At 54.0% G+C, this 26,280-nt stretch overlaps 1 protein-coding gene across 1 annotated transcript in view; it reads right to left on the bottom strand.

Moving 5' to 3' along the window:
* PEBP4 (phosphatidylethanolamine binding protein 4) overlaps positions 1 to 26,047 on the bottom strand; it is a 27,011-nt gene extending 964 nt beyond the window's left edge. Inside the window, exons 1-4 of the mRNA XM_031556733.1 lie at positions 25,847 to 26,047; positions 21,422 to 21,564; positions 20,509 to 20,641; positions 21 to 288 (exon numbers count right to left, since the gene is read on the bottom strand). Coding sequence (XP_031412593.1) covers positions 21 to 288; positions 20,509 to 20,641; positions 21,422 to 21,564; positions 25,847 to 26,032 — 730 coding nt within the window. The 5' untranslated portion in view covers positions 26,033 to 26,047. The remainder of the gene's footprint in view (positions 1 to 20; positions 289 to 20,508; positions 20,642 to 21,421; positions 21,565 to 25,846) is intronic.
* Positions 26,048 to 26,280: the final 233 nt, after the last annotated feature.

The raw sequence follows: 26,280 nt of genomic DNA, 5'->3' as shown, positions 1-26,280 counted from the left end.
AGAAAAAAAAAAAAAGCAGCAATATTTTAATCCCAGCCTCACTGTATTCGGTCTCAGGAAGTGCTCCCCTACCCACACACCGAGCACCATTTGCATTTCTCCCCTTTGGGATTTCACCCATGGAATGAATGGTGCCCCAGTGGGTGCAGCCGTGGGGATGTCACCGCCCTCCCACCTGGGGACACTCACAGGGACGTCGGTGAGCAGCCAGTGCCTCCAGAAGCGGCTCCGGGGGTTGGCTCTGCTGGGAGCGTCGGGGTCCACCAGCATCACCACGTACTTCTTGCTCTGTGAGAGAAGAGAGCAGTGAGGGGCATGGGGTTGAGTGAGCAAGGAGCAGCCTGCCCTGCATCGCTGCTTTTCACCCTTTGCTATGCATACACGAGCAAGGAGAATGCAAGGCACGGGGAACAAGCAAGGAGGGGAACGCAAAGCATGCAGACCTACGGGACCCCAGTGACCCCAATGTCTCCAAAAGGGCTTTGTGGAAGGAGAAGGGTGTTTTGGTGTACATCCAAATAAATGCACTCAGGATTTCCCCCCGACCCTGTAACACAGCACAGGGCTTTCTGCTCTCCTGTAATAGGATGCCAGGATATTTCCTGAAAGCAATGCCCAGCTGTGGGCACCCTTGGGTGTCCTGGTCCCTGTATGAGGGCACCCAGCGCACCGTGGTGCCACCAGTGCAGGGATTTGGGGCCCCGCAGGTTTGAAGTGACCTCTGGAGGTTTGTGGGAGGAAAATCTGATCTGTAAGGATTTGGCAGGACCTCAGGAGAGGGATTATCCTGTAAGCAGACAGATGAAGAGACCTCTCCTAAGAAGACCTCCAGGTGCAACCTCTAGGGGCTGAGATTTCAGGGAACCGCCGCAGGATTGAGTCACAAGTTCTCATGCATGGAGCCAGAGCTCCCTATCTAAATCTCCCCATGCCTTGGGAAACGGGCAGGGATTGCACAGCGGGATCACAGCCCTGCAGACAGCACCTCTGCTCCATTCCCAAGCCACGCTCTTGGTGCCCCCCCACGTCACCGTGCCCCCAAAGCCACGCACGGCTCAGCCCTCGGTGCAAACCACAAAGCGCCATCTCCACCAAACGAGCCATTCTAACAGCAAAATGCGGATTTAGACCCACTGAGCCAAGAGCTTGCAATCCTGTGCTGATGCAACTTGCCCCAGAGCAAGGTGCCGTGCCTTAATCCCAGCTCGGTTCACCGCAATCGCTTTGCAACGGGTTTACGCCAAGCGTGCAGATGCGCACCCCAAAAAAATGGGTCACTATGGGATGGAGATGGGGACACAACGCTCACAGCTGCGGCGTCGCCCGGAGCACCGCGGAGGAGCGGAAATATTTTCGTGTCGGTGCCGAAAACGGGAAGGAGGAGGGATTGGGGAGGGAGAGGGGGGAGAGAAAAAAGCCCAACAACCCCAAAACCCCGCTCGGCAAGTGTGAAGGAATTTGAGCTCTAACTTTAGGGAGGGTGCAGCGCTGAGCGCGGCGCTTCTGAAGCTCTCGTTTCTCCTTCGGAGCCCAGCTGGTGGGAACAGAACGTGTAGTCATGGGACTGTCATCGTGTGCTGTCCAGGTTAACATGTAGCATTTCTATTACTATTAACAGACTTTCTGCTCCTCGCTCCATCTGTTCTTCGAAATAATTGCAGTTGTACAGACCATGCCTTCGCTGCAGGCAGGCTCTGGGGAGAGGGTAGCGCTTTTATGCAAAAAATAAAAAATTAAAAAAATTAAAAAAAAAGGAAGAAAAAAAATAAAACAAGTGTTAAAAAATAACAGCAAACACGAGAATAGAGTGCAAGCGGAGTTAGCAGCAGGCCTGCGATTGGGTACAGATTGTGGCCTAGAAAGGTGCTGTGCACGCGGAGCAGGGCAGACCCCCACGGGGATGGGCGCTGGGTCGGTCCCAAGCACGGATCCCATTGGGTGCACTGGAGCTGTGAGGATGAGGGGGGTTTCTGGCACTGCTGGGTGCAGGGAGCAGTGCCCTGTGCAGCCCCACTGAGCACAAGGGCTGTGCTGTGCGCAGAGAGGGGTTTTGCTGCTGCAGCCCCACAGCAGAGCAGTGCTGGGGTTGGTTTCCCAATCCTGCAGTCCTCCCCACGGCGGGCTCACCGAGTTGGCTGCTGGCATTGGGTGACACTGAGCAGTGTCACTGCTCCGGGGGCTTTGGGGAGGAGGGAAGGAGATCTCCACCCCAAAATCCACTTTTAGAAAATGCCACACTTTGCTGATTTTGCCAAGGCAACCAAAAGCTGTCTGGGGTTCCAACATAAGAAATAACTCCTTGCAAAGTGCTCTCTATTCAACTGCCCCTCTCAGCCCTGCAGCACGGGACTGGCCAAAAACCCAAAGCCTGGTGCAAAACACAAACCCTAAAGTGCATCCCAAAGGGAGCAGAGAGCAGCGCCATGCATCACTGCAGCAAAGCATGCAGCTCCCATTGCAGCCGATCCTCTGCCACCATCCACAGGTTGGGAAACACAGGGAGTGGGATGTGAGTGGGAGAGAGGATTTGTGCAGTGGGATTACAGGGAACCGTGCAGGAATTAAGGATTTATCCGAAGGAGAGCACGCGGGGTGCTAAGCCACACACATGTAGAGAGAGCAGTTTCCTTGGAAACGAGCACACATGGAAGCGGCACACATGCGGATCCGGGCTGGCGATGGCGTTTCCCCAGCAGCCAAAGTGGGGTTTTGGGGATGGGGATGTAGGATACAGTGTGTGCTGCAATGGGATCCGGGCTGTGCCGGCCTGGATCACCTTGGTTATCATCCAGCCTCAAAGGGACAAGCCAAGTGATGAGCAAAGTCACAGTGCAACGTGTGTTGTTCGGCACAAATAAAGGGTTTGCTGGGCTTGGGAGCATCCCAGCTGGGTTGACTTCGAGCAGCCTACGGCACACGGGATGCAGACCATGGCACAGCGAGCAGCGCAGAGCTCACTGCATGCAACTGCAGCACGGGAGGGGAAATGCATCCATGGCAGCTCACAGATGGGAAGGGAGCTGCGTCGGTGCGGGGTGCAGGGCGAGGGGTTGCAAGGTGTGGGATGCAGGACGCAGGATGTGGGACGGGAGGTGCGGGATGTAGAATTTGGAATTCGGGATGTGGGATGCAGGATGCAGGTGGGGGATGTGGGGTGCAGGGTGCAGGATATGGGATGATGGATATGGGATGCAGGGTGTGGGATGTTGCCTGCACGCCATGCAGGAGCCGGAGCTGCCGCTCCCCCTGCACAGTGGAAGCACCACGAGCGCCAGCTGAGAGCTCAGAGTCAATCTGGGCTTTTTTCTTGGCTCGTCCCCAGTACTAAAAAGTTTCTATAACGGGCACGTAGTTAGCAATTCTGCTGCTGATGCTTCGCCAAAGAGAGATTCTAGCTCCTTCTCCCGTGGCTAACGGGGGGGTGAGGAAGGCGAAAAAACTGTTTGCAGCCGAGTTGGGTGTTGTGGGAGCAGTGTTTCGAGGTGGTTTTTACCTTTCTAATTGAAACCGAGCCTCGCTGCTTTCCCCGTGCAAAATAGGTCAGCAATATTAACCCTCCTCAGCAGGACTTGCCCAAGGGGACATGTGGCACAATCTCAGCGCTTGACCCAAAGCATCTCATCCCCCCCCTGCACTGCCCAAGGGAACTTCATTGACTTTCTAACAGGCTTTGCCCCCCCAGCTCCCCAGGGAGCTGAGGCAGCCAAATATTTATGCAGCCCGATGTCCGGATAATAAGGGATTAATGCGGGGTCGTTACGGTGAGCGCGTCGATTTGTAAGGCTTATTCCCCAATGGAGGCCCTTGGGATGGTTTGGGAAATGGGTTATTTGCTCCGAAAGGAGAGCGGCTTGCTTTCCCATGGAGATGTCCTGCACTCACGGTGCAGCAATGCAAAAAAACAGGGTGAGCTTCCACGGGGTGCACGCTCTATAGGAACAGATCCATTCGCAGCAGAGCTGGGAGATGCTCGTGCTGGCGGTGCACATTTCTGGGAGGGAGTGGAGCAGCATGTACCCCCCCTTGTTCACAGACCCCATAGCAATGGTTTCCCCAGAACTGAGCTCCATCCACATCACCGTCACCACGGGACGCCATCCCAAAGCAAGGACTTGGCGGTGGGAACACTGCAACCCCATTGCTGCCCCTTCTCCGTAAATCCACCACCCAAACAAAAAGCACAAACTAAAGTGCACTGTGCCACCCGTTCCCTGCGTGCTCCGTCCCCACTTCTCCCATATCTATTTATTCACACAGTGACGGGAAGCAAGCTAATGAGCTCTTTGCTAACGAGCATCCCCATCTCGGAGCCGGGACGCTGGCCATGGCTCGGGACCGGCCGCGCCGGGATCACCACGCAAGGAGGAGGTGGCAGAGCACAGCTGTCCATCCCAATTACCATCACACGTGGGGACACATGGGCTGGTGGCGTTTGACATTTGCTGCACAATATTTTGATGCAAAATGGCACCTCCGTCACAAATTATTTTGCAAATCTTGGCTTGGGTCCGGGTGGGTTTTTATGCACTCTGTGTGTGTGGATTGTTTTGCCGGGGAGCGTTGCACGGGGTGACATCTGATGAGCAAAGGGAAGGTCCATCGCTTCGCTGTTGCATGCATGCCATTGGGTTGGCCAAAAAGCAAACAGCCGCATCTCGGCGGACCCCACAACGGCGTTTTCCCCTTCTCCATGCTTTTTTGTGCGGTGGGATAGAGCTGAAGCAGTGCTGTCCCCATCCCCCAGCATCGAGGTCGGGGTCGCGGATCTGGGAACCGCTGCACCCGATGCCATCAGACACCTCGGGAAGCTGAAATGACTTTAAATGCCTAAACATTTTAAAACAAACCCCGGAACAATTCAGCTCCAACTCCTCGCCCGCTTTCTCTCTCTCTCCCTCTCTCTCTCCCATTTTTACGGTTTCCAGAGCTGTTTTACGCCTCATTACCTGCACACTGTGAGTGATGTCTGTCGGTCCTAGAGCTGTAAATACCTTAAATCATGCTTCATTAAGAATATCTATGGTGCTATTAAAGAGCTATAATAGACAACGAGTTAACAGATGATTAAATATGAACTCCATTTGTGTCACTCACCAGCGTGCAAGGAAGAGGCTTTAAGTTTCTAAACTCGCTCTCATTATCTGGCAAAGTGCAGCTGGGGGGAGCGCACTGGGATGCTGGCACGGGCACACGAGCATCCCACGGAGGCTCTGAGATGACAGTGAGGAGAGCCCTTTACCGGGCAAATAGAACTTGGTGACAAAAGTGACAGATTGGGTTCTAGTGCTGGGAAGCCAGAAATTTGAAAAAGAAACAAAATAAAGGATGGAGGAAGATGAGGATGGGGATGGGGATGGGGATGGGAATGGGGATGGGATGGGGATGGGATGGGATGGGATGCAAAGCACTGCTGCCTTCCCCAATAAAATAACACAACAGTGCAAAGGAATTGAAAAAAATAAGCACAAATTCAACAATAATTAATAGCATTAAAATCCCACGAGCACACAAAGTACCGGGGGAAATTAAACAACGAGTGCTGCGTTATTTTCCGGATTGAATTCTGACTCTTCTAAATGGAAAGTGCCTGGTGCTCCGCTGGCTCCTCGCTTCTCATTCCCCTGCACACCTCGACCCCTGGCCCTGACCCCACGGACCCCACCGCCCCGGGCCGTGCGGGAGGACGGGGGTGCTGGGGGCCGCGGGGGCCGGTAATTGAATCTCAGCGTTTCTCTGTGACCGGGCGATTAAGCGAGCTGGAAATGCCATTTCCGAGGCGTTGCAGCACCGATGCGCCCGTGGCTCCTTATCATTTGCTGCCGTCCTCTCTGCTCCCCGCTGCCTGACCTCGCCTCGTCGCCGGCCCCGGGGTCAAGGGAAGAAATTAATGCCGGGGCCCCTGGGGAGCGATGGGAGATTGCAGGAGGATGAAGGATGAGAGCAGAGCATCCAGCGCGGGAGCTTCTTGGGGAATGCACTCGTGGTGTCCTAAAGCACTGCAAGCACCCCGGAGTGACCCGGTTTGGTGGCACAGTGGGGATGGGTTGGTGGTTTCCAACCTCAATGATCCTATGGGTATGGATGGGATGGGTTGGGGTTGGACTTGGTGGTCTTAGGAACTCTTTTCCATCCTTAATGTTTCTGTGATTGTATGGGCACGGTGCTGATGGGTTGACAGTTGGACCTTATGATCTCAGTGGTCTTTTCCAACCTCAGTGATCCCATGGTTCTCCGAAATCCCACCCTAATGTTCCACCAACTCCTGCTGAGCCAACGCAATGAGCTGCTTTGGCAAAAAGGGTTTGGAAACAACTCCATGCCAGAAACAGGAGAGAAGAGCTGCTCAGCTCAGAACTTCCCTCCCTAGTAAAATATTTAATAATAAACTCACAACAGAAGCCAACTGTCTCTTGGATGTGGTTTTCACATGGAAGTTAATAGGATTTTTATTCCCATCCAAACTCTTTTCTTTTTTTTTTTCCATCTAATGTATGTTTTGTCCTAATATCTCCATCTTGTCACGCCAAATCAAACACAAACCCTATGGATGCAGCCTGGCCGGGAGCGACGAGTGCCCGTGTCACAGCGCATCCATCTCCAGCACGCCGACACCAGCCCCGATCGCTTTGTTAATCAATACCCCAAAGCTTTAAATAATATTTTAAGTGATAAAAACGTCTGCCTTAATGCGTTAATTTCCACGCTGCCTTGTTGCTTTGAAATCCCCGAAAAAAAATGGGAAGCTTAAATGAATCCTAGGAAAAGGAGCAGTGCATCATTAACGCAGCCAGATCCGTATCGCAGCCTGCAGCAATTACCGGCCGGTGAAACACTGCAAGCTGTGAAGAGCTTTCATTACCAGGGGTGCTGCAGGTCGCTCACCTCTGTCCAATCTCACGCTAAAACAAGCATTTTCTGCACTGCGGATTCCAGCTTCATTTAAATCTGTAATTGCTTTGATTTGGGTGCATATGGAGTGCGGGGACTTCATGACTGGGAAATCTATTAGGCAATAAGTCGGTGACTTTTAGGGAGCTGCAGCCTCGGTGTGTGGCTTGCTGCCACCCCAGTCAGCGAGGGGGTGTATGGAAAATGGTATTTTTCCAAGCCCAGAACAAATAGCTTTCTCTGTTTTCCCCCCTATTTCCCAAGATGCTCGCCCCTAAGGCACGGTGCTCACGTCGCAGTTCTCCCCTCTGCCATCCTGCACATGGGAGGGAAAGCTTTGGGTACAGCTTTCCCCTCTTTACCTACCAGGAGGCACGGAGGCTTCCCCTATCCTTGCTTCATTTACACTTCTTGTGCATATTCTAGCAATGGGCAGATCCACCCCACCAGCATTAGGAACGCCCCTCAATCGATCAATCAGTGATTGATCGAGCTGCAATTAACACCTTTGTACAAATTCTGGGGCACATCCCAGCGCTGTGCATTGCACCGAGGGTGTGTTGCAGGAGCAGAAACAAAAGCCCCTGGGTTGGTACCCATCCCTGCACACGAATGCCTTCCAGGAGAGCATTAAACGATGCGATTAACATCTGTCACGTGTGCTCCACTCTCTATATCAGTCTCTCCCAGGGGAAAGAGCCGCACGTGCCGAGGAAGGGTTTGTTTTGGTGGGGTTGCATTAGGATTTTTTTCAAGAGCATGGTGTGGGGGTGAGGATTCATCCCACGTGCAAAGCGCCCCAGTACTGGGATGGGGATGGGTGCTGGCACCCTGCAGCCGAACCCTTATTCCTCCCTCCCCAATAGCTCCGCACGTTTCCATCCATGCCCTCTCCACCCTGCTGCCATTGAGCAACAGCTGATGGCCAAGTATGGCCCAGCCTGATCCGAGCCCCAAAAACAGCCCCAGTTTCCAGCACAGAGCCGGTGCAGGCGTGGCGGGGCTGCTCCCATTCCTGGCAACACTCAGCACGGATTTCAACACCGGGTGGGGATGATGCAGTCGGGAATCCAACAGCGATGCTGCAACTCAGTGGAGATGTTTGTAGGAGAAAGGGGGACAGAGTGAAGCAGGACAGTTCAGGGCTGACTGCATTTCAGCCAGAAATGGACACTGGAGGTGAGAGTAAAGCAGGAAAGATGTGGTGCGCATGGGGGAGTTCCATGCTTGGCACCCAAAACGCTTCCCAGTGGGATGTTGGCTTTGCAACACAACAGACACCAATTTTTGGGTCTTGGTTTTGGGTGGGATGCAGAGTGCTACCAGAAAGCCAGGACCCTTCTGACTGATTTCTCTGTGTTGCCCGCTGGCTCTGATTGCAATACAAACATTTGGTGATGCGATTATCGCGCACACGCGGTGAAGGCGGTGGAGGGTTGGATTTCGTCGTGTGAGGGAAAGGGAGAAGAGCACAGATTTCAGGCGATAAAGCCCCGTTCAAGGTGGGCTTCTTTGTGGTGCTGCTTTTTTTCCTTCAGCTCAATATACTGAAAGAAAAATTCTGCCTTAAAGCAGCTCATCTGGGGGTGAAATAATCCACTCAACATTAGATATCAACCAGCGTGCATTTGCATTAGAATAGGACAGCGGAGCTCCTGGGATAGAGCAAGATCCACACTGGGAGTTTGAGCTACAAAACATGCGAAATCAGCAAAAATAGGGGGGAAAGAAAATTAAAAAAGAAAAACAGCTCCAAGATGAAAAGCATCACACTCGGTGTCCCCAAGAGGGGTGACACCGTCCCAGAGCCACCCAGTGGGGTGCAGGGCGGGTGCAGCTCCACGCCGCTCACCTTTCCTGCAGCTGTCAAAATGAAGCCATTGCCGCGCTGCAGAAGTGACGGTGCCCTCAGGCTACAACGGGAGACATGGGCAAATTAATGAGGATGTGACAGAGTTTATGGGTCGGATTAGACTCCTCTCCCGTGTCCGCGCTCGGCGCAAGGCTGGAAATTGATGGAGAAGAAGGGGAAGCAGAGGGTGAGGGACCGTGAGGGTTTTTGGGAGTGTGTGTGCTCACCAAAGGAGCAATCCTGTCCTTGTCACAAGCCATCAGTGCGCGGCGGACGAGCACGGAGCGCTCGGTCCCTGCGGGAGGAGAGGGGATGGATCCTCACCTCCCTGCAGAGCTGCAAACCGCCTCACGGCTCTCCTGCTCCATTTCCCCAACTGGAAATAAAGAAATACGATTTCCCATGATTCTACCACTTTCTGTTCTTTTTTTCCCGATGGGGAGCGACTCATCTTGCTGTGGTTGGGTGAGGGGCACCGTGCATGTCCCACAGCAAAGGGTTCACTCTGCTTCTTGCAAGCAGCTCAAACACTGAGCATGCACGGTACCAGCCCAAGCAACACGGTAGACCACCACCTTTGGAAATTCCCCAAAGCAGTCACTTCCAAAAATGCCCCTATGTCAGCCCCTATATGACCCCATAGCCAATATCCCTACATCAGCCCCTATATGATCCACAGCCAACACCCCTACATCAGCCCCCGTATGACCCCATAGCCAGTACCTCTACATCAGCCCCTGTATGACTCCATAGCCAGTACCTCTACATCAGCCCCTGTATGACCCCATAGCCAGTACCTCTACATCAGCCCCTGTATGGCCCCATAGCCAGTACCTCTACATCAGCCCCCGTATGACCCCATAGCCAGTACCTCTACATCAGCCCCCGTATGACCCCATAGCCAGTACCTCTACATCAGCCCCTATGCGATCCCGCAACCTGTGCCCAAGCAGTGCCACCCCATTGGAGCAGCCCTTGGGATATATGGGGGTTTGGGGAGCCCAGCAGGGGGAGAACCCCCCACTCACACCAACAGTGAGCTCAAAGCAATCCCAAAGCCACCCCTCGAGCCCAAACAGCGGCGCATTTTTGGGAGCTGCTCCAAGCTCCGCCGCTTAGGGCCCACCTCCAAATATCTCCCGACAAGTTTATTTATGGAAAAGCAAATCAGTCCGAGGTGTTTGCGGCTCAGGAATATTTCACGCCGATCGGGTGAGGGCGGATTTCTCCCTGACGCTGAGGACCCACTTGGCATGGGAGCCCCAAACTGGTCAGACTGGCTCTTTAATTTAGCTCCTACCCATTCTGCTTAATGAATTGGGGCTGCGTGCTGATGTGAGTGGTAGAAATGCATTGGAGGAGGAGGAGGAGAAGGAGGAGGAAGAAGAGCGGTGATGCTCGGAGCTCCCCCAGCCACCCCCATGGCACTCTGCCCAGCACCACAGACGGGGCAGGAGCCCCACTAATAGAAACCTGCCACCCAATTGGGGGCATTAACGCAACCCCCATCACCTCTCCAGGCATGGCCAGGCCGTTACAAACAGCTTCACATCCCTGGAAGACGTCTCCGAGTCATGCACCGGGTTGGAAATGTCTCCCATTATAATTATGACTCATTGGTGACTCAGTGACATTTCTGAAATTAAAAAGCGTTCGCTCGCCTGGCCCTTTGCTGCCCCACTTGGCTGCCGTGTGAGAACCAACAACTTATTTTTTATGCCGTTTTCCCATACAAACAACCCTGTCCCCATCACCCCGTGGTCCCCGGGGTTTCACCTTCACACCCCGAATCGGGATCTGAGCCCAACATGGGCTCACTTGAGCTGGGGACGCAGTGCTGGCACACTTCTAATCTACAAAGGGCCGAATCCAGGGCAGGAAACGCCGCACGTCGCAACCCCCAGTGGCACAATTATCCCTCCCCGTCCCTCTTTGCAGCTCTGTTATTAAAGCACTAGATTTTACCGGCGGGGAGGCAGCACCAAAACCCCAACAAATCCCATAGGAAACCCAAAGCGCCATGTGAAGCTGGAGAAGATCTCGGGAACGCGCTGCCGGAGCTGGGATGGAAGCAGACCCGGAGCCACCCCCCTCTTTTTTCACTATTATGTCTGAGAAGCGCCGTCTCTCCGTTTGATGATGATTTAATCGCTCGGCGATGAGGGCTGCCTGGCTGGGATGCAGCAAGCTTTGGGCAGCGCCAACAGAACCGCGGGATCTAAAACGGGGAGGAAGCATCGGTAGCAGCGAGGCTGATTGACAGTGAATGAAATGAAGCGGCCAAATTTCATTGGCGTGGTTTGAAATCCCAGGACGATGCGGCGTGCTGATGGATCCTTTCCTAGGGTTGTGCCAGAGCTGGCGTTCGCCTTTCATCCCGATTCCGTGTGCTGTTTGGAGGCTGTCACTTTTCGCACGTGTCGGTGGGGTTTTAATTGCGCCGTTCCCTCCTGGTGTGTCCCAGGGCTGAGATGGATGTGCAAAGCACAACAGCAGTGCGTTGCACCAGGAAATATCCCAGCATTGCTCTTCCAAACTCCAGACCTTTGCTGGGAAAACCGCAGCCACAGGAAAGCAATCATCACCATAGGGTCCCCTATAACCGCACGGGGCCCCGTCACCACATGGGCCTCCATCGCTGTATGGTCCCCATCAGCCTATGGGCCCCCATTGCTGTATGGGTCCCCACAACCACATGGGTCCCCACAGCCATATGGGTCCTCATCACCATGCGGGTCTCCATCACTGAATGCATCCCCATTACCATATGGATCTCCATCACCATATAAATCCCCGCCACTCTACGGTTCTCCGTCACCATATGGGTCACCATTGCCATCCAGATGCCCATCACCGTATGGGTTCCCATCATCATACAGGTCCTCACCACCATATGGATCCCTATAACCACACGAACCCACACTGCCATATGGGTCCCTACCGTCATATGGATCCCCACCACCATATGGGTCTCCGTCACCATACGGGTACCTCTGTATGGGTGCCCATCACCATATGGGTTCCCATGGCCATAAGGGTCTCCTTCACCCATACGTGTCTCAAAAATAGCAGCCGGGTCCATGTAGCACGAGTTAAGGGATGGACAGATGCAGAGAAGTTTTTAAGGACATTAACCCCACAAAATACGATATATATAACGTTTGATAAATCATTTGGGTGAAGAGGAATCAGCCTCACTTCACCCCACTGCCAGCACCAAAACCTTCACTTCTTCAGGGGAAAAAAATAATTGCCAGGGCAGGAATGGGAGCATGGGGGAAGGAGAGCTCTAGAACCCAAAATAAAGGGAAAAAAGAAGGAGCAGAAAATTATTATTTCAATTACAATGAAAATGTATTTTATTAGAAAATGTGGATTCATCTTTGATACTTGATACCAAGAAAAGCAATATCCAGGACTGTAATACCCCATCTCCGTGCAGGGAGAGTGAGTTATTAAATCAGGAGATGAATGGCTCGCGCCGCAGCTAACTGCTCCAGTTAAGAGAAAAATTGTTATAAACTTACTCTTTGCCCCAAAACGCATTCCTCCCCCTCTCCCCTCAGCGATATGCCTCATTTCTATGGCTTAGAAACATTCAGGAGGGAATTTTTAATGGAAGTTTCTTTTTTTTCTTTTAAAAAAGTGCATTTAGAGGTTGGTTTTTTTTTTTTCCCCTCTTCTTCCCCCACCTTTAAGAAAACACACATAAGGAATAAAAATAACCCAGCTGCACACAGTTCAATTGTGGGGAAGTAGGGAGGATGTAAATGAAGGTGCATTCTTATGTATAGCAGCGCATCCCTCAGCCCCGCGGCAGGGCGACGCGCTCGGCGTCTCTGTTCTGCATGAATAAATATGTATAAAAATGGAATGCTGCAAAGGACTAAAACCCGATCACTGAGATAGCATTTCTCAGAGGCTGCGAGCAAACGCGAGCCACCGGCTTTTCTCCTTTTTCACTATTTATGTAAAGAAGCATTGAAATGATAATGCGGCGTTCCCCGCCCCGTGCAAGAGGATCGTGGGTCTTTCGGTGCTGCAAGAAATTTGGATTTTAACGGCGTTGGTGGCACAGATGTGGGAGGTGGCAGCGGTGGGCATGGTGGCATCCACTGGAACCAGATGGGGTTGTGTCGGCTTGTTGGGTTTGGGGCAAAAAGGGCATGAAGTAGGGCACACTGGCACGGTGTGGAGCCAACCAGCATCAGGACACTGGGCTCATCCCGATGAACTCAGAACACGGTGTTGCTTGGGGCACAAGCGTCCCGACCCGTAGGATTGGGATGGATGAGTAGGGTTGGGATGGACGTGTAGGGTTGGGAATGGACACATAAGGTTGGGATGGATATGTGGGGTTGGGATGGACGTGTAGGGTTGGGAATGGACACATAAGGTTGGGATGGATATGTAGGGTTGGGATGGACGTGTAGGGTTGGGACGGACACACAGGATTGGGAAAGACCTTCCAGGGCTTATTGTCAGAGCACACACTGCAGATTGCTTTGGGATGCTGCAACCATCCCCATCCAACCTGCGCAGACCTTCTTGCCTCAAGTCCAGCACGACCTACCAGGAAAGCACTCTTGGCTTTGATAACCACACGAATCAGACATGCTTTAAGCCTCCTTCTGACTCGATTACCCCAAACACGCCATCACCCAAAGCATGCCATTTAGACGGGTCCGTCCCACAGTCCCCAACCACAGCTCAGGAAGGGCAGCAGAGAGCAGGGCACGGCCGCATCCCCTCCCCATAGGAACCCATCTCACCTCCCACCACCCCATGCACCCTTTCCCTCCTTCTCCCCCAGGTACGGGGGCCCTGATCCTTCCCAGCGTGGCGCTGGCTGCGTTACACAACCCTGCTCGGGAGATCCTACGTGGGCAGACGTGGGCTTTCCTCTGAATTGACAACAGCTCTCGCTGCAGCTCAGCAGAACATGAGCAGCTTACATAAACAGCTTCAGAGTTACCCTGCGTGTGGGCTGCACACTGAGGGGGGGTGGGGAGGAGGGGGAGCAGGAAGCCGGCTTCCCCCCCTCTTTTTTTTCCCTTTTTTTTTTCCCCCCTCTAAAACAAACCAAACCCGAACAGCTCCTTGTGGGGGAACGGCAGCGCGCGAGAGAAATGACTCAAGTGTTTTGTAACTTGTCACATTCGAAGCTGCAATTTGGAGGCAGGAAGGAACAATCCAAAATAGTCTCCCCAACTCCAGCTTGTATAACCCAGATCCTCCAGCCCATCCCCTCTGCGGGGACGAGGGGGACATCGCTGCAGATTGGCAGCTGGATACAGGCGGGCGGGCTCGGGGATGCTGCAGGGTGGGGAGGGCAGGAAGAGCCCCCAAATTGGGAAGGATTACTCATCTGTGAGGATGGTTCCTGTGCTGGCAGGGAGGCACCGGGGAAGTTGTGCAGGGGAGGATGGGGAGGAGATGCTTTGGAGATTGGGGAGGAGATGTTCCAGGGATTGGGAGGAGATGCTCCAGGGGCTGGGGAGGAGATGCTTCAGGATTGGGGAGGGAATGCTCTGGGGATTGGGGAGGAGATGCTCTGGGGACTGGGGAGGAGATGCTCTGGGGACTGGGGAGGAGATGCTCTGGGGATTGAGGAGCAAATGCTCTGGGGAATGCGGATGGGATGCTCCAGGGATGGGGAGGAGATGCTCCAGGGATTGGGGAGAAGGTGCTCAGGGAATGGGGAGGAGAAGCCCCAAATACTGAGGAGGATGCTGATGCTCAGAGTCCCACAGGAAAGTAGCACGTCCCAGGATGCCATCCCATGCTGGAGATGATGCTCAGGTGGTGCATCCAGAGTGCTGTAACAACAAAGAGCAGACGTCCCTGCACAGCAGGGCATCCCAATGGCTGCATAAAGCCACCAAGAGTCTCAGGTGCCAAAACTGCACCAAGAGAAGGCACGGTGCAGATGAACGCATTTGTGCCCAGTTACCCAACGCAGCCAGAGATCAGCCCTTGGTCAAGCATTATTTCAGGCCCCTATAAATCCCATTTCCAAGGCATGAGTGTCCACAGGAGCCTGCCTCATGCTATAAACCCTCCCGCCCACCCAAAGCTGATCTCAATTAGCACCCACTGCTAATTTATTTTGAAAAAGCCAAGGCGGGGTCCTCTGGAAGGCAGAAGGCTCAATAAAAGTGACACTGCTCCTCAGGGCTCATTGATCTGTCATTGATGGGGGTGACGTGCAGCCCCAGATGGGCTTTGGCACAGTTTGGGGCGGTGCTTCCCGAGGGGCTCCTCAAAAATTAAACGGGTGGGAAGATGAAGGGAGGGGAGAGCTTTGCTGCCCCTTTGCTCACGTCACCCCACTGCCCACACAATGAAGGGAAAAGCAGAAGATGTGATTTGACCTGGGTTCGTCTTCTTTCAAAATGCAATGCTGTTGACTTTGCGATCCCCAAAAACACTTCCATGCACCCAACGCATCCCTGCAGCTTTTGGATTAGCAAGCTGGAAAACCAAAGCTTCCCTGCAACAGTAGGTTGTGCCCATGAATTCCTGACTCCTCTTATGGGCACCGTTTGGGACGTGCCCATCCCAACCCCATGGCGTGTCCCAGTGCAACGCACAGCCTCCAACTTTGACACCAACCTGAAAGATCCGACACAAAGCACTCGTCTGTGGGAGCAACACAATTATCTCCCGGAGTTGAGCACTGATGAATAGAAGTTTTAATTACCAAACCTTTCCATCCTCCCCCACGTATGCAAAAAGTGTATTTTCTGGCATGTTTATTTAATAATAAAATATGACAAAATTATATGTTTAGCAGGATAAGCGCACGCGGCGTGTGGAAAGCACACGAGGAGATGGAGTGGGTTTCGTCACCAGGGCTGAAAACACGCACGCTGATCTCTGTGGCTCCGTGTCGTTCGGCCATGGGTTGCAGTGGCATTTCCTCCCTTTGCAGATTGACACGCACGTGTCCCCATCACTCGATTCACCCAAAGAGAAGAGCGGGCGCCTTAATCACCATGGACAGGACCAAAGGGTGCCCCTGTCACCCATCAGTATCATTTAGGGCTTGGGAAGCACCCAACTCCTATAGGGGATGCCAATCAGTGCTCCGTGCTCATATCAGCCTTCATTCCATCCAGTCCCCAACACCGTTGTCTCCTTCACGCACCCACACTGTGCTGTAACAGCATCTGATGGAGCCGCGTCCCCAGCCGGACTCAACACCATCGCGCAGCCCCAAAATCAGAGCAGAGATCGCCAGGGACACATCGCAGCGATGCACCCAACCCCCGACACCATCACCTTGAGCCCCCTCCTCCCTACAGCCCACAGCGTAACGCTGCCGTGGGAGCGTCCCCCCCTTGGAAATTTCGCAGCCAACCTGCTAATGAGTCTTTGTGAACCTTGTGCCTTCTTACCTCTAATTGTACAGCCTGCTAGGATTTGAGCTCTGTGGACAGCCTCACATTTGGTTTAGAATTATAGGCTGAGTGGCTGTTCTCTCCTATTATTGTGCTGTCAATCTTGTATTAGCACATTATAATATGGTACACTGAATGCATCTGTTCTGTATATCACAAGTCCTAATTGTCATTTGTTGAATCACTTTGTCTTATATGATTGTTAAGCAATTATTTCATCCAAAGCGGCTTAAACTTTGATTACTGTATAGTGTTTACGGGGATCAAAGTAAAATCATCGGCTGCTTCAAACATTTTGCAGCTGAAACAGGCACAAGTGTCTGTCCTAGACACGCACGGATGCCAATACATAAGCAATGAGGAGCGCGGATTTGATGACCTGGAGGTTCTTGCCATCTCTATTTGTCCGGGGCGGATAAACGTCCAGCAAACGTGTAGGTAATGAACCAGATGCAAAGTGACGTTTCTGCCAGGATCACTCACGGAGAGACGCTCTCATGGCGTGGCACCAGCTGTCCCCCGTGGTGGGGCCGGGTGCCGAGCACCAACCCACCCGTTACACCAAGGGTGCCCTGTTGAAGAACCCCACCGAACACAGAGGAAGGAGAGCAGCGCTTTGCTCGGGGATGCACAGCAGGGGTTGCATCCTCAACCTGAAATCTGTCGCTCGGGTCAATGGAGGACAGCGTGGAGCAACACACAGTTCTGCTTTTCCTCCAGCTCGGAGAGGCACCGCTTGCTCGCAGGCTTTGCCTCACCGCAGCACAGCCCTCTGAAGTCGGGGTGATGGGATGCTCAGGCGCCGTCGCGGGGCATGGGAACCCAAAGCAGGGCAGGAGGGAGGGGTTGGCACCGAGGGTTTGGGTAATCCCGTAATATCTGGCTGACAGCTTGGGGAAGGAATGCGAGCCCATTGTTGTCTTTTTTTAAGCAGCCCGGACAGGATTGAGAGAAAAACGCTGGTGGCTCCTCAACCCCAGATGGTGCCACGAGCCAGCGAGGATGCACAAACTGTCAAGAAAAATTCTGCTTAAAAACGTCTTCTTTAATGAGAGTTGAACTGAACCTGAGTGCCGCTCCGAAGCCCCTCGCCCAGCCAGCTGCAAATCACTGCTTGACACAACTAGAGCACGGCCCCACCGAGAGATTGAGCAGATCCTCTCCTCCCTTTGTTAAAGGCTAATGAATTCACCCACAGAAGTAATTTTCCAAATAATGGGCTGCGGACCCTAGAGCACAGAAATGTTTATGAATCAGGGCTGTCTCCAGATGTTCACAAAAGGAGGAGGGGGACAGAAAGGGACGTGGCTGCAGCTCTGGTCCCAAAGCAGCACAGCTCTGTGCAAGGAGTTCTGCTGTGTGTAGCCATGAGCACATCACCCTTCGCTCATGACTTCCAATTCATTCTGCTATGGAAGGGGTTTTTAAGGAATGAGATGCGATGGAAGTGCACAGTTCTAAGAGGTGGAGATCTCCTGGGTCGCAGCTTTGACTGCAGAAAGTTTGCAGATGTGCAAGACTGATGGGACAGGCTTGGGGGGAAGAGGGTTGTTGCAAAAAACTCAAGTTTCAGAAGTTCTGCTGGAGAAGGAACTAGGAGAAAAGCATTTCATTTCAAAAGCGACGACGCTGAGAGCCTTCGTAATCCAACAAAGTGGGTTTGTTTGACTTCAGACCAGTGGGGGAAGAGTTCATAGGATCGTTATGGTGGAAAAGACCTCCAAGATCCCGAGCCCAACCCATCCCCGTTAACCATGCCCCTCAGTGCCACATCCCACAGCTCCTGATGGCGATCCCACCACCTCCCTGGGCGCCCCGTGCCAAAGTCCTACCACTCTTACAGAGAACATCTTCCTAATATCCAACCTGAGCTCACCCAGACCCAGACGAGTGCTCCCAACCACGAAGTTGTGCCCAACTCCATTTCCGTCACCGCTCTTCCAGCAGGATGCTGCCCTGCCCTTCCCCACACCGAGCCCCAGATAAACCTAAGGAAGTCATCAACCACGGCAACGAGCACAGATCAGGACGAGCAGGTAACAGGTAGCACAGTAAAAATGCAACTTACGAGCATCGCCGCGGGTAAATTGCTTTTTAACAAGCAGACAACTTCTATCAATAGCATCTACCGTATGTTTTTATAAAGTGCAGAAATATGTTTTTAAAAGGCCAGTAAATAAAGTTCCTATCGATTTGATCTCAAGTGTAATCTGTTTTTCTGTCTGCCACCAAGAGTGGTAATAAAAGAGAATCATGTAATATGGCGTTCTGGTTAATGCGGCCATACATCACGGCCGGGGCCGCGCGCTCCGCGGCGATCTATCATTTTCTATCGGGATTGCTTAGCTGCAGAATTTATAAACTTGCCCCCAAATTGGTGCGACGTCCAATTTTCTTTTCCAATTTATTTTCGGTTGAGCGAAGCAATATTGAGGCGGGACGAGGAGGGCGCATTTCCCATCTCTCCAGATGTTGGGCTTTGGGATGCGTCGCCCCCAACCTGCAGATGCTTCGTAACCACGGCTGGCACTCAGCCCCAGCTGCAGGGATGGAGCATCAAGGCTGATGCTCACTGCTTTGCTCATTGCACTGGTGAGCACCCTCAGCACCCACCTGCAGGACAGATGCGGAGTGGTTGAGCCTTTCAACTCAACGCCAGCACTGAAGCACAGGGAGATAAGCACGGCGAGATGTGACCCAGAGTAAGGATGGGCAAAGTCCTGTCCTCCCCATCAGAAAACATAGACACACTCTGCAGGGGGATCATTCTTGTGGTTGTTTTTCTTGACAAAACAAAGCGTTCCGAGGGAAGCAGACACTTCCTACGCGAGTTCTCATACCCCAAACCCAGCTTTTCTGCTGCTAATTTTGATGCAACAAGCAAACGAGCTCAGCCATCCCATTACACCCATCCAGTGCCCATCAGGACCCGCAGTGCCGACCAACACCACATGCAAAGCGAGGTTTCCCTTCCTCATAACTAAAAAAAAAAGAAAGAAAAAAATAAAAAAAATAAATCAAGTTTTCTGGCCTGAGAAATCCCATCATAGGCACAAAAAGCAAAACCCTCTTGTGTGTGCCTTGGATTCAGTGTGGTGGAGTCATGCTTCTGTTCTGCCCAATTTTGGGTGGAATTTTGGGGGAAAAGATTAATGCTGGAGGTGGTTTGAGGGAAAGAGCATCTTCACAGCTCCAGGAGCAGGGAAAACGTTTAGGTGATCAATATTTGCGTTCTCATAGAGAAACACCAAAGCATTTCACCCAAAGCATTTCAGCATCGATGTGTGGGAGACGATACAACGCCACCCAACCCCTCACCGCAAATTAACCCCCTGTTAATTGCACCTCCATGGTGTGAAACACACCGAGCTGGGGCTGCGCTGGGCTGGGGGAAGGCAGAATGAAAGCAAAGCAAAGGAAGAAGCAGGGGCTGTGTCCTCAGATGACACCCAAATGCAATGCGCTTGGAAGGGATTGAGCTCCAAACTCTCGCACGGCAGCACACAAGCGGTGGGTGGCTCTGTGCACAGCATCCTCTGCCAGTTCTGGGCCTCTTTCTTTCTCCCTTTCTTTCTTCCTTTCTTTCCGTTTTTATTTTCTTTGAATAAGCAGACATCCTTAAGAAAAAGTTACGCTCCATTCCATGCGATCGACTTTGGGAGGAGACTTTCTGGATGCCGATGAAGCAGATGGAAGAACTGATTCCTGTCACTTTGAGATGCTCAGCGAGTTCCGTATCCCCTACAGCTGTTGGAGCAGCTGTCGGGATGCCGACAGAGCACGCTGGGACACCAACTTGGGGACGAACCTCAGCAAGACGATGCCACCAACCCTCGGTTACCACCCCATAGGGGTCTCTCTCTCATAGGGGGTGACCCCAGGAAGACGATCCTATCGTAGCACACAGAGTTGGGCAGCGGTCCCCTCCCCAGTGGGGGGCGCAGCGCCCAGGGGTGCCCCCCCCCGACAGCACTCAGCTCGAAGTTCAATGGTGCCACCTGCTGGCATCGCTCGAATGCAGCGGCTGCGCTCCGTCCGCCCCGTTGGGACGCGTCAACGCCGGCATCGGCCGCAGCTCACGCTGCGCTCCTTAACCCGGCTGAGTGGGAATGGAAACCCAGCCAGAGCTGCCCCTGCGTTCTAAAAGCTCGAAAATGTTTGTATATTGACTGCTTTTTCTCTGCTGCCATCAACAGAGCGGCTTTGCCAACTCCAAACCCGAACACCGAAGCAATGGAGAAGAGTGGGGATAGGCATAAAATCATCCCGATTTCATGCAAGATATTAATAATAAAAAGCAGCAAGCACAACCTGAGCAATGATAGCATTATAGGAGAGCAATGGCAGGACCCATACGGCACTCACCTTTTTGGCCTGTGGGTAGAGGACCTGGGGGCTGCCCCACTCCCTGCTGATGCGCCAACGGGACTGGTGGCAAGTGGGGATGTAGGTGCAGCCCACGTCGCCCAGCTCCGGGTAGATGACTTCTAAATTGCCTCTGGGGAGAGAAAAAGGGGAAAGGATGGGTCAGGTGGGACCACGCTGTGCAGGGGGTGGGTTTGGTTCAGCATGAGGCAGAGGCAGCTTGCTGTGCAGCCTCCCATGCTCTAAGCACGGGGTTTGCCTCTTTTCCTCACCCCCCCCAAGCAGCAATAATTGAGCTTTGAACACTCAGGATGGCTCAGATTGTTTCCAGGAGCTTCCAAAGCCTTAAAATCGTGGCCCATATGGCTGAACTCAGAGACTGAAGACAGGGAGCAAAGCCATCCCTGCTCCCACTGGGATCTGAGCTGCTTCTCCTTCCCATGACACGTAAGCAGAGCTGAGCTTCAGGTGGATTTTGGGCACAGACAGTGCAATAACAGGTCAGATATCCCCAGCTTAGACTTGGAACGATTTCCCCTTCCCACACAGCACAGGAACAGAGTGCCTTGAGGCCCTGGCAGGAGGAGCTCTTGAATCTGCAACCCCAAGGGCTGCCAAGCAGCGAGGGGCTGATCCTACAGAGGCCAGGAGTCCAAAGCAAGGTGCTTCCACTCTGCTTGCACTCATCCACAACCTTCTATATCAGTCACATCCCATCCCAGAAGCATTTTGGAGGCAGCAGTAAGGAGATACATAACTCAGAAAACCCCAAAGGAAGGGATAGGCACATCTCGTGCAAGCAGATTCCTAGCAGTGGGAAGGACAGCAATGGGTATTGGTAGCCCTGGGGGGAAGGATGCTGGAATTGGCCGCCCCATGGGCTGGGGGAGTGCTTTGGAAGGGGATTGCTCACCTGCAGAACTCGCTGTCCTTGCCGCTGAGGCTCTGGAAGGAGCAGACGTGTGAGGGTTCATCCGGCCACAGCACCTGAGCCCCGGCAGCGAGCCCCGGCAGGAGAGCAGCCAGCAGCACCGCAGCCAGCAGCCCCATGCTGCCCTGAGCAAACAAAGGACGTGGTCAGTCAGTCCCACCAGGACCTGGCACCACGCTGTGGCTCAGCTCAGTCCCCCCTTGCTCCCCTATGAGCTGTTTTTCTGATTTCTACCAATTCCACATCAGTGATGCCCAACACAGACTGCGCCGCTGGGGACCCCGTGCGCAGGAAACCACTGTCACCTCCACCTGGAGGCTGCCACTACTGTGTCACAGGGAAGGAACAGAGCCCCAGTGCCCTGCCTACAAAAAGGCTTGGCCGTGGCCCAGCCCTGAGCCTGGGGAGGGCCAGGTTAGAGGATCTGTAGCCCACAGCCCTCCCCATAGCCCCACAGCATCCCCAAAGACCCCACAGCTCAGCACTCACCCGTGGGCACGGAGGATGGAGCAGCAGCTCCGTGGTTACCGTGGAGATGGGAGGGATGCAGGGGTTGGAATTGGGGGTGGGACAGCATAGGAAGGAGCAGCTCATCCCATAAAGACCCCCAAAGCATCACAGAAACCAGCAGTGGGTTCCAGCCCCCCAACCCCAGACGGCTACACCCACATCACCTCACCTGGCCCCAAATCCCCCAAGCTCTCCCCGGCCCAACGAAAAGGATGTGACCCAACTTTCCCCATCACCCAAATCATTTAGGATGAGGCAAAACAAATACAAACCCACTGTCAGTTGGGAGCAGGTATTACAACACAGTCATTACATAATGAAGCAACCGCACGCAGGGCGAGCACAAGTACAGCACCACCATCATTATGGACAGATAAAAAGCACCAGGCTCAATTAATTAGAAGCAGTAATAGATGGAGAAGGACCCGAGGACCCGGAGGTTTAGGGGCTAATAGCTGTAAGAGGAAAGCAGAACAAAAGTCTGCTCTGCAGCTCTGTCCTGGATTGCTGCAGGCACAGACACGGAATGCAGAGAGCTTCGGTTGGAAGGAAGACTCACGATGGCAAAGCATCAGATTTTGGAGAACCATAAAGTCAGCACTCAGGGCACGAGGAGCAGTGCTGCTTCGTTGCAAACTGGTTGGTCCTGCATTGCTCTGCAGCAGTGCCATGGGGAAACCCAAAGGTCAGCACAAGGCAGGCGGGATGCACCCCGAGCAGCCCGGATAGGGGCATCCATGTGGGCATTCGTCAGCCGGGGGGCAGAGAGCCCCCCTGGAGCCTCAGTACAGAGCAGCATCAGCAGAAAAGGGTTTGCTGATCGCTGAGGAGCAAAGTGCTCTCCAGGGATGCTCTGCAAGAAAACCCCAGGGAGCAGCAACCTCTCGCAGCTGATAAACGCGGCTCTCTCTACAAAGCTATTTGCAGAGTAATTACAGAGATCCTATTTCTCCAGCTCGGGAGCTGCAGAGCCAGCAGGAAGCCCCCACGGAACAGCCCTATGTCAGCAGGCAATAAAACACACGGGGACACCACGGTGTCAGAGCATCTCCCACGAGACCGCAGGGCCGGCAGAGTGTTTGCGGCGCCATCGGCACGCGCCGGGCCGTGGCAGCAAGGAGCCAACACGTGCCAGCAGTTTGTACCACTCTACCACCCCTCAGAACATCCTCCTCCGTGGGAAAGCACACCCTGAGCACGGCACCAGGATGTGTGTGTGTTGCACGTTGCAGCTCCTGACTCAGCAGCGCAGGGTGCCAGGAATGCCGTCCTTCCTGCCGCTGGGAAGCTGCCGGCACGCGGCTCTCCGGGCTGCACCCACTGCCTGCACCCCGTGGGCTGCTTCGTCCCGTGCAATGGCATTGATGGAAGCCTTTTCTGGCTGAGGCTTTGCTCTGATGCTTGTGCGAAGGGTTCTGTGCGGTGTGCAGTGAGTGGTGCTCCTTGCACATGCAGCAAGCTTTTTAGCACTGCAGTGAATGCAACTCAGCTGCTGCAGGAAGAGCTGGGCTGGATTTCTGCCTCAGTTGCCCCACGGAGGACATTGCTGACACTCATTAAGTGCTGTCCTGGGGGCAGCTCCAGTTCCTGCAGTCAGAAATGCATTGGTTCTGCTGCTCAGGGGGACTGCGTGGAGGTGGCAGAAGTAGGGAAATCCCCTCCACTGTGCAGGAAGATCCTTTCTCAGCCCTTTTCATGGCAATCTGAGGAAGCTGAAAGCCACATCCTGGCCCCCAGAGCACCTCCGTCGTGCCCTGCCTACACTGCAGGTCTTATCTCTCTTCCTAAGGGCTACCCACAGCCAACACCCCATTTCCAGCTCCATTTCCAGCCCCATTTCCAGCCCCACAGGCGTGGCCACAGGGCTGCCCCACTTTGCTCCCACCAACCCACTTGCAGTGCTTTGTGTGCAGCACAAAGGCTCCATGTAAGGGTTGGGAGGGTTTAGGGTTTCTAGAACACCTCCCCTGAGAGAGTTCAACAGCTGAACCCATGGTTTGGGTCACTGCAGCCTTCACAGGAATCTTTATGGGATCACGGGGTGGACACACGGTGCTGTGAGGCTGCACGTTGCCTTTTGTGCTCTGAAGTTGCAAACAGTTTGCTGTGCTGTGTGCATCCCAAGAGGGCACAGTGCAGTGCAAACTGAGCAGCAGAGCACAGCCAGGGGGTGCAGCCCCACAGCCTGCCATCAGCCCGTGGAGCTGCAGCACTGCTCCCATTGCGTGGCCTCAGCTCTGCAGCAGGAGCACAGTGCACCCCTGCAGCACCCCACGCTGCTCCAAGCCCATGCGTGGCCGCTCATCCTGGCCTACTTGCACGATGCACAAGCCAGCACTGCTTTCACAGTGGGTTTTGCAAGCAAGATGCATGGCTTGAGGAAGGGGTCACCCACCTCTCCACCCCACCCAGAGCACAAGTATCCTCACCCCACCCCCGAGCTCCTCTCCAGTAGCCGAAGCACATTTTGGGGAGGATGCACCACACACAGCTATGTTTGCAGGAGGAGGTGACCTTGGTGGCAGCAGCCCCACGCTTGCACTCCAGCTCCCTTTGCAGCACCTGGCAGAGTCCTTGTGACTGCACTGAGCTGCAGCTCTTCCCAGGGAAGAGAGCTTCTATTTCGGGAAGAACGTTTGCATTTGACCTATATTAAGTGCATGCATTTGGCAGCCGCAAGGCAGGAGCTCATTCCCCTGCACCAGCAGCTCTGCAGCTGCACCGGCAGCGTGGATCCTCGTGCAACCAGCTTGCACCACCGCTTGCACGCTCCATTCTGCTGCAACCCACCCACAACTTCAGGCCCAGCCTTTTGCACTCAGGATGAAGGGAAAATTGCTGCTTTAAGCAGCACGCCAGCAAAATATAGATATATGCATTGTGCAACCCTCAGGTGTGGCTCCCACCCACACTCCTACAGGACTTTGCGTGGGCCACCGAGGTGTCACCTGTCCCCAGCTGAGTGTTTTCACCCCTCTTCCCTCCCCGCACATCTCTTTGGCACTGAACCTTTGCAGGAAGGGGGAGGTGTGTCCTAATGCCTCGTGGGTGCCCTAATGGTGATTACAGGCCTGAAGGGATGACAGTAAACCCAAACACGCAGCGCTGCTGGGTGATGTTCGTGGGAAAGCCCTGAGGCTGAGGGGTGATGGGGTGAGGAAGGAGCAGCCCTGACTCAGCCAGGGTGGGGGGGAACCCTCCAAATGTCTCAGGGCTGGGGGGGCCCCCCATGCACAGGGACCTGCATGGAATTTAGGGCAGCCAGGCAGGGACGGCTATAAATATCTCCATTTCAGATTCGGCTGTGTGCAGCTCTTCAGCCCCCCAGCTTGTTTGCTCTCTGCGGCCCAAAGAGAAGCGGAGAGCAGCCTGGATGTGGGTTTTGAGCCATGCCCTCCTTGTCAGCGAGCAGATAAGTTCCAGGGGTCCCAACCCCCAGCGGAGACACAATTAACCTTTGCATCAATAGACTCAAACTGCACCAAATTGGCTCAACCCCTTCCTCAGGCAGCTTTAACCTGGGTTCACGCTGGTTTGATGGGCACAGCTATGGGTCTTCCCTAGGGAAATGCTCCAGGACATCCCCGAAACCAGTGTTGGGTACCCACAATCCTGCTGAGAGCCCCCCAGCTCTTCCCCAGCTCCCCCCTTCCCAACCGTTTGCTCCCTTCTCAGCAGACAGCCCCCAAACCCACTGCATCCCCACCCAAATCCACGCTGCAGGACCCGATGGGTGTCGCCATGAGCCCACCCCAACCCCTTCCAGCACAGCACCAGGCACTCAGCACCATTACCACACGGTGACCCCAACTTCCTGCTATCAGGGTGCACAGAACGCCTGCAGCTGCCCCCCAACACACGAGGGAAAGCCCCAAACCCCCCTGCCCTCCCACCTACCGCTCTGTGTCCCTCTGTGTGTCTGCTCCCAGAGCCTGGCACAGCCCCAGCCCTGCTGCCCGGCCCCTTGGCAGCACCGACCCCGGGCTGTGCCAGCACAGCACCACCTGGGGCAGCCTGCAGAGGCTGGAACCCCACAGAACCGACCCCAGCAAACCCTACAGATCGCACATTATTCAGCCCCATGCAGGGCTCAGTGACCCAGCAGCGCTCCAGGAGTGCAAAACTCCACGGTGGGTCACCCCTATCCCCTCCTCCTGCCCCTCTGCGTGCCCCTCACAACCTGCAGCCCATCGCTCCATTTGCTCCCTGCTTTCCCATTGACTCACCAGTTGCTCCCACTGACTCAGCCCTGCTGACTGTGGTCATTTCCCTGCTCCTGTGGTTCCCATTGACTCACCAGCACTTCTCCCAAGCTCACCCTTTCCATTCCC

The sequence above is a fragment of the Meleagris gallopavo genome, chromosome 24 (genome assembly GCF_000146605.3).
Source record: "Meleagris gallopavo isolate NT-WF06-2002-E0010 breed Aviagen turkey brand Nicholas breeding stock chromosome 24, Turkey_5.1, whole genome shotgun sequence".
Classification (NCBI taxonomy): domain Eukaryota; kingdom Metazoa; phylum Chordata; class Aves; order Galliformes; family Phasianidae; genus Meleagris; species Meleagris gallopavo.
The sequence above is the reverse complement of the archived record's forward strand: the minus strand, read 5'-3'. Positions and strand labels throughout refer to the sequence as shown.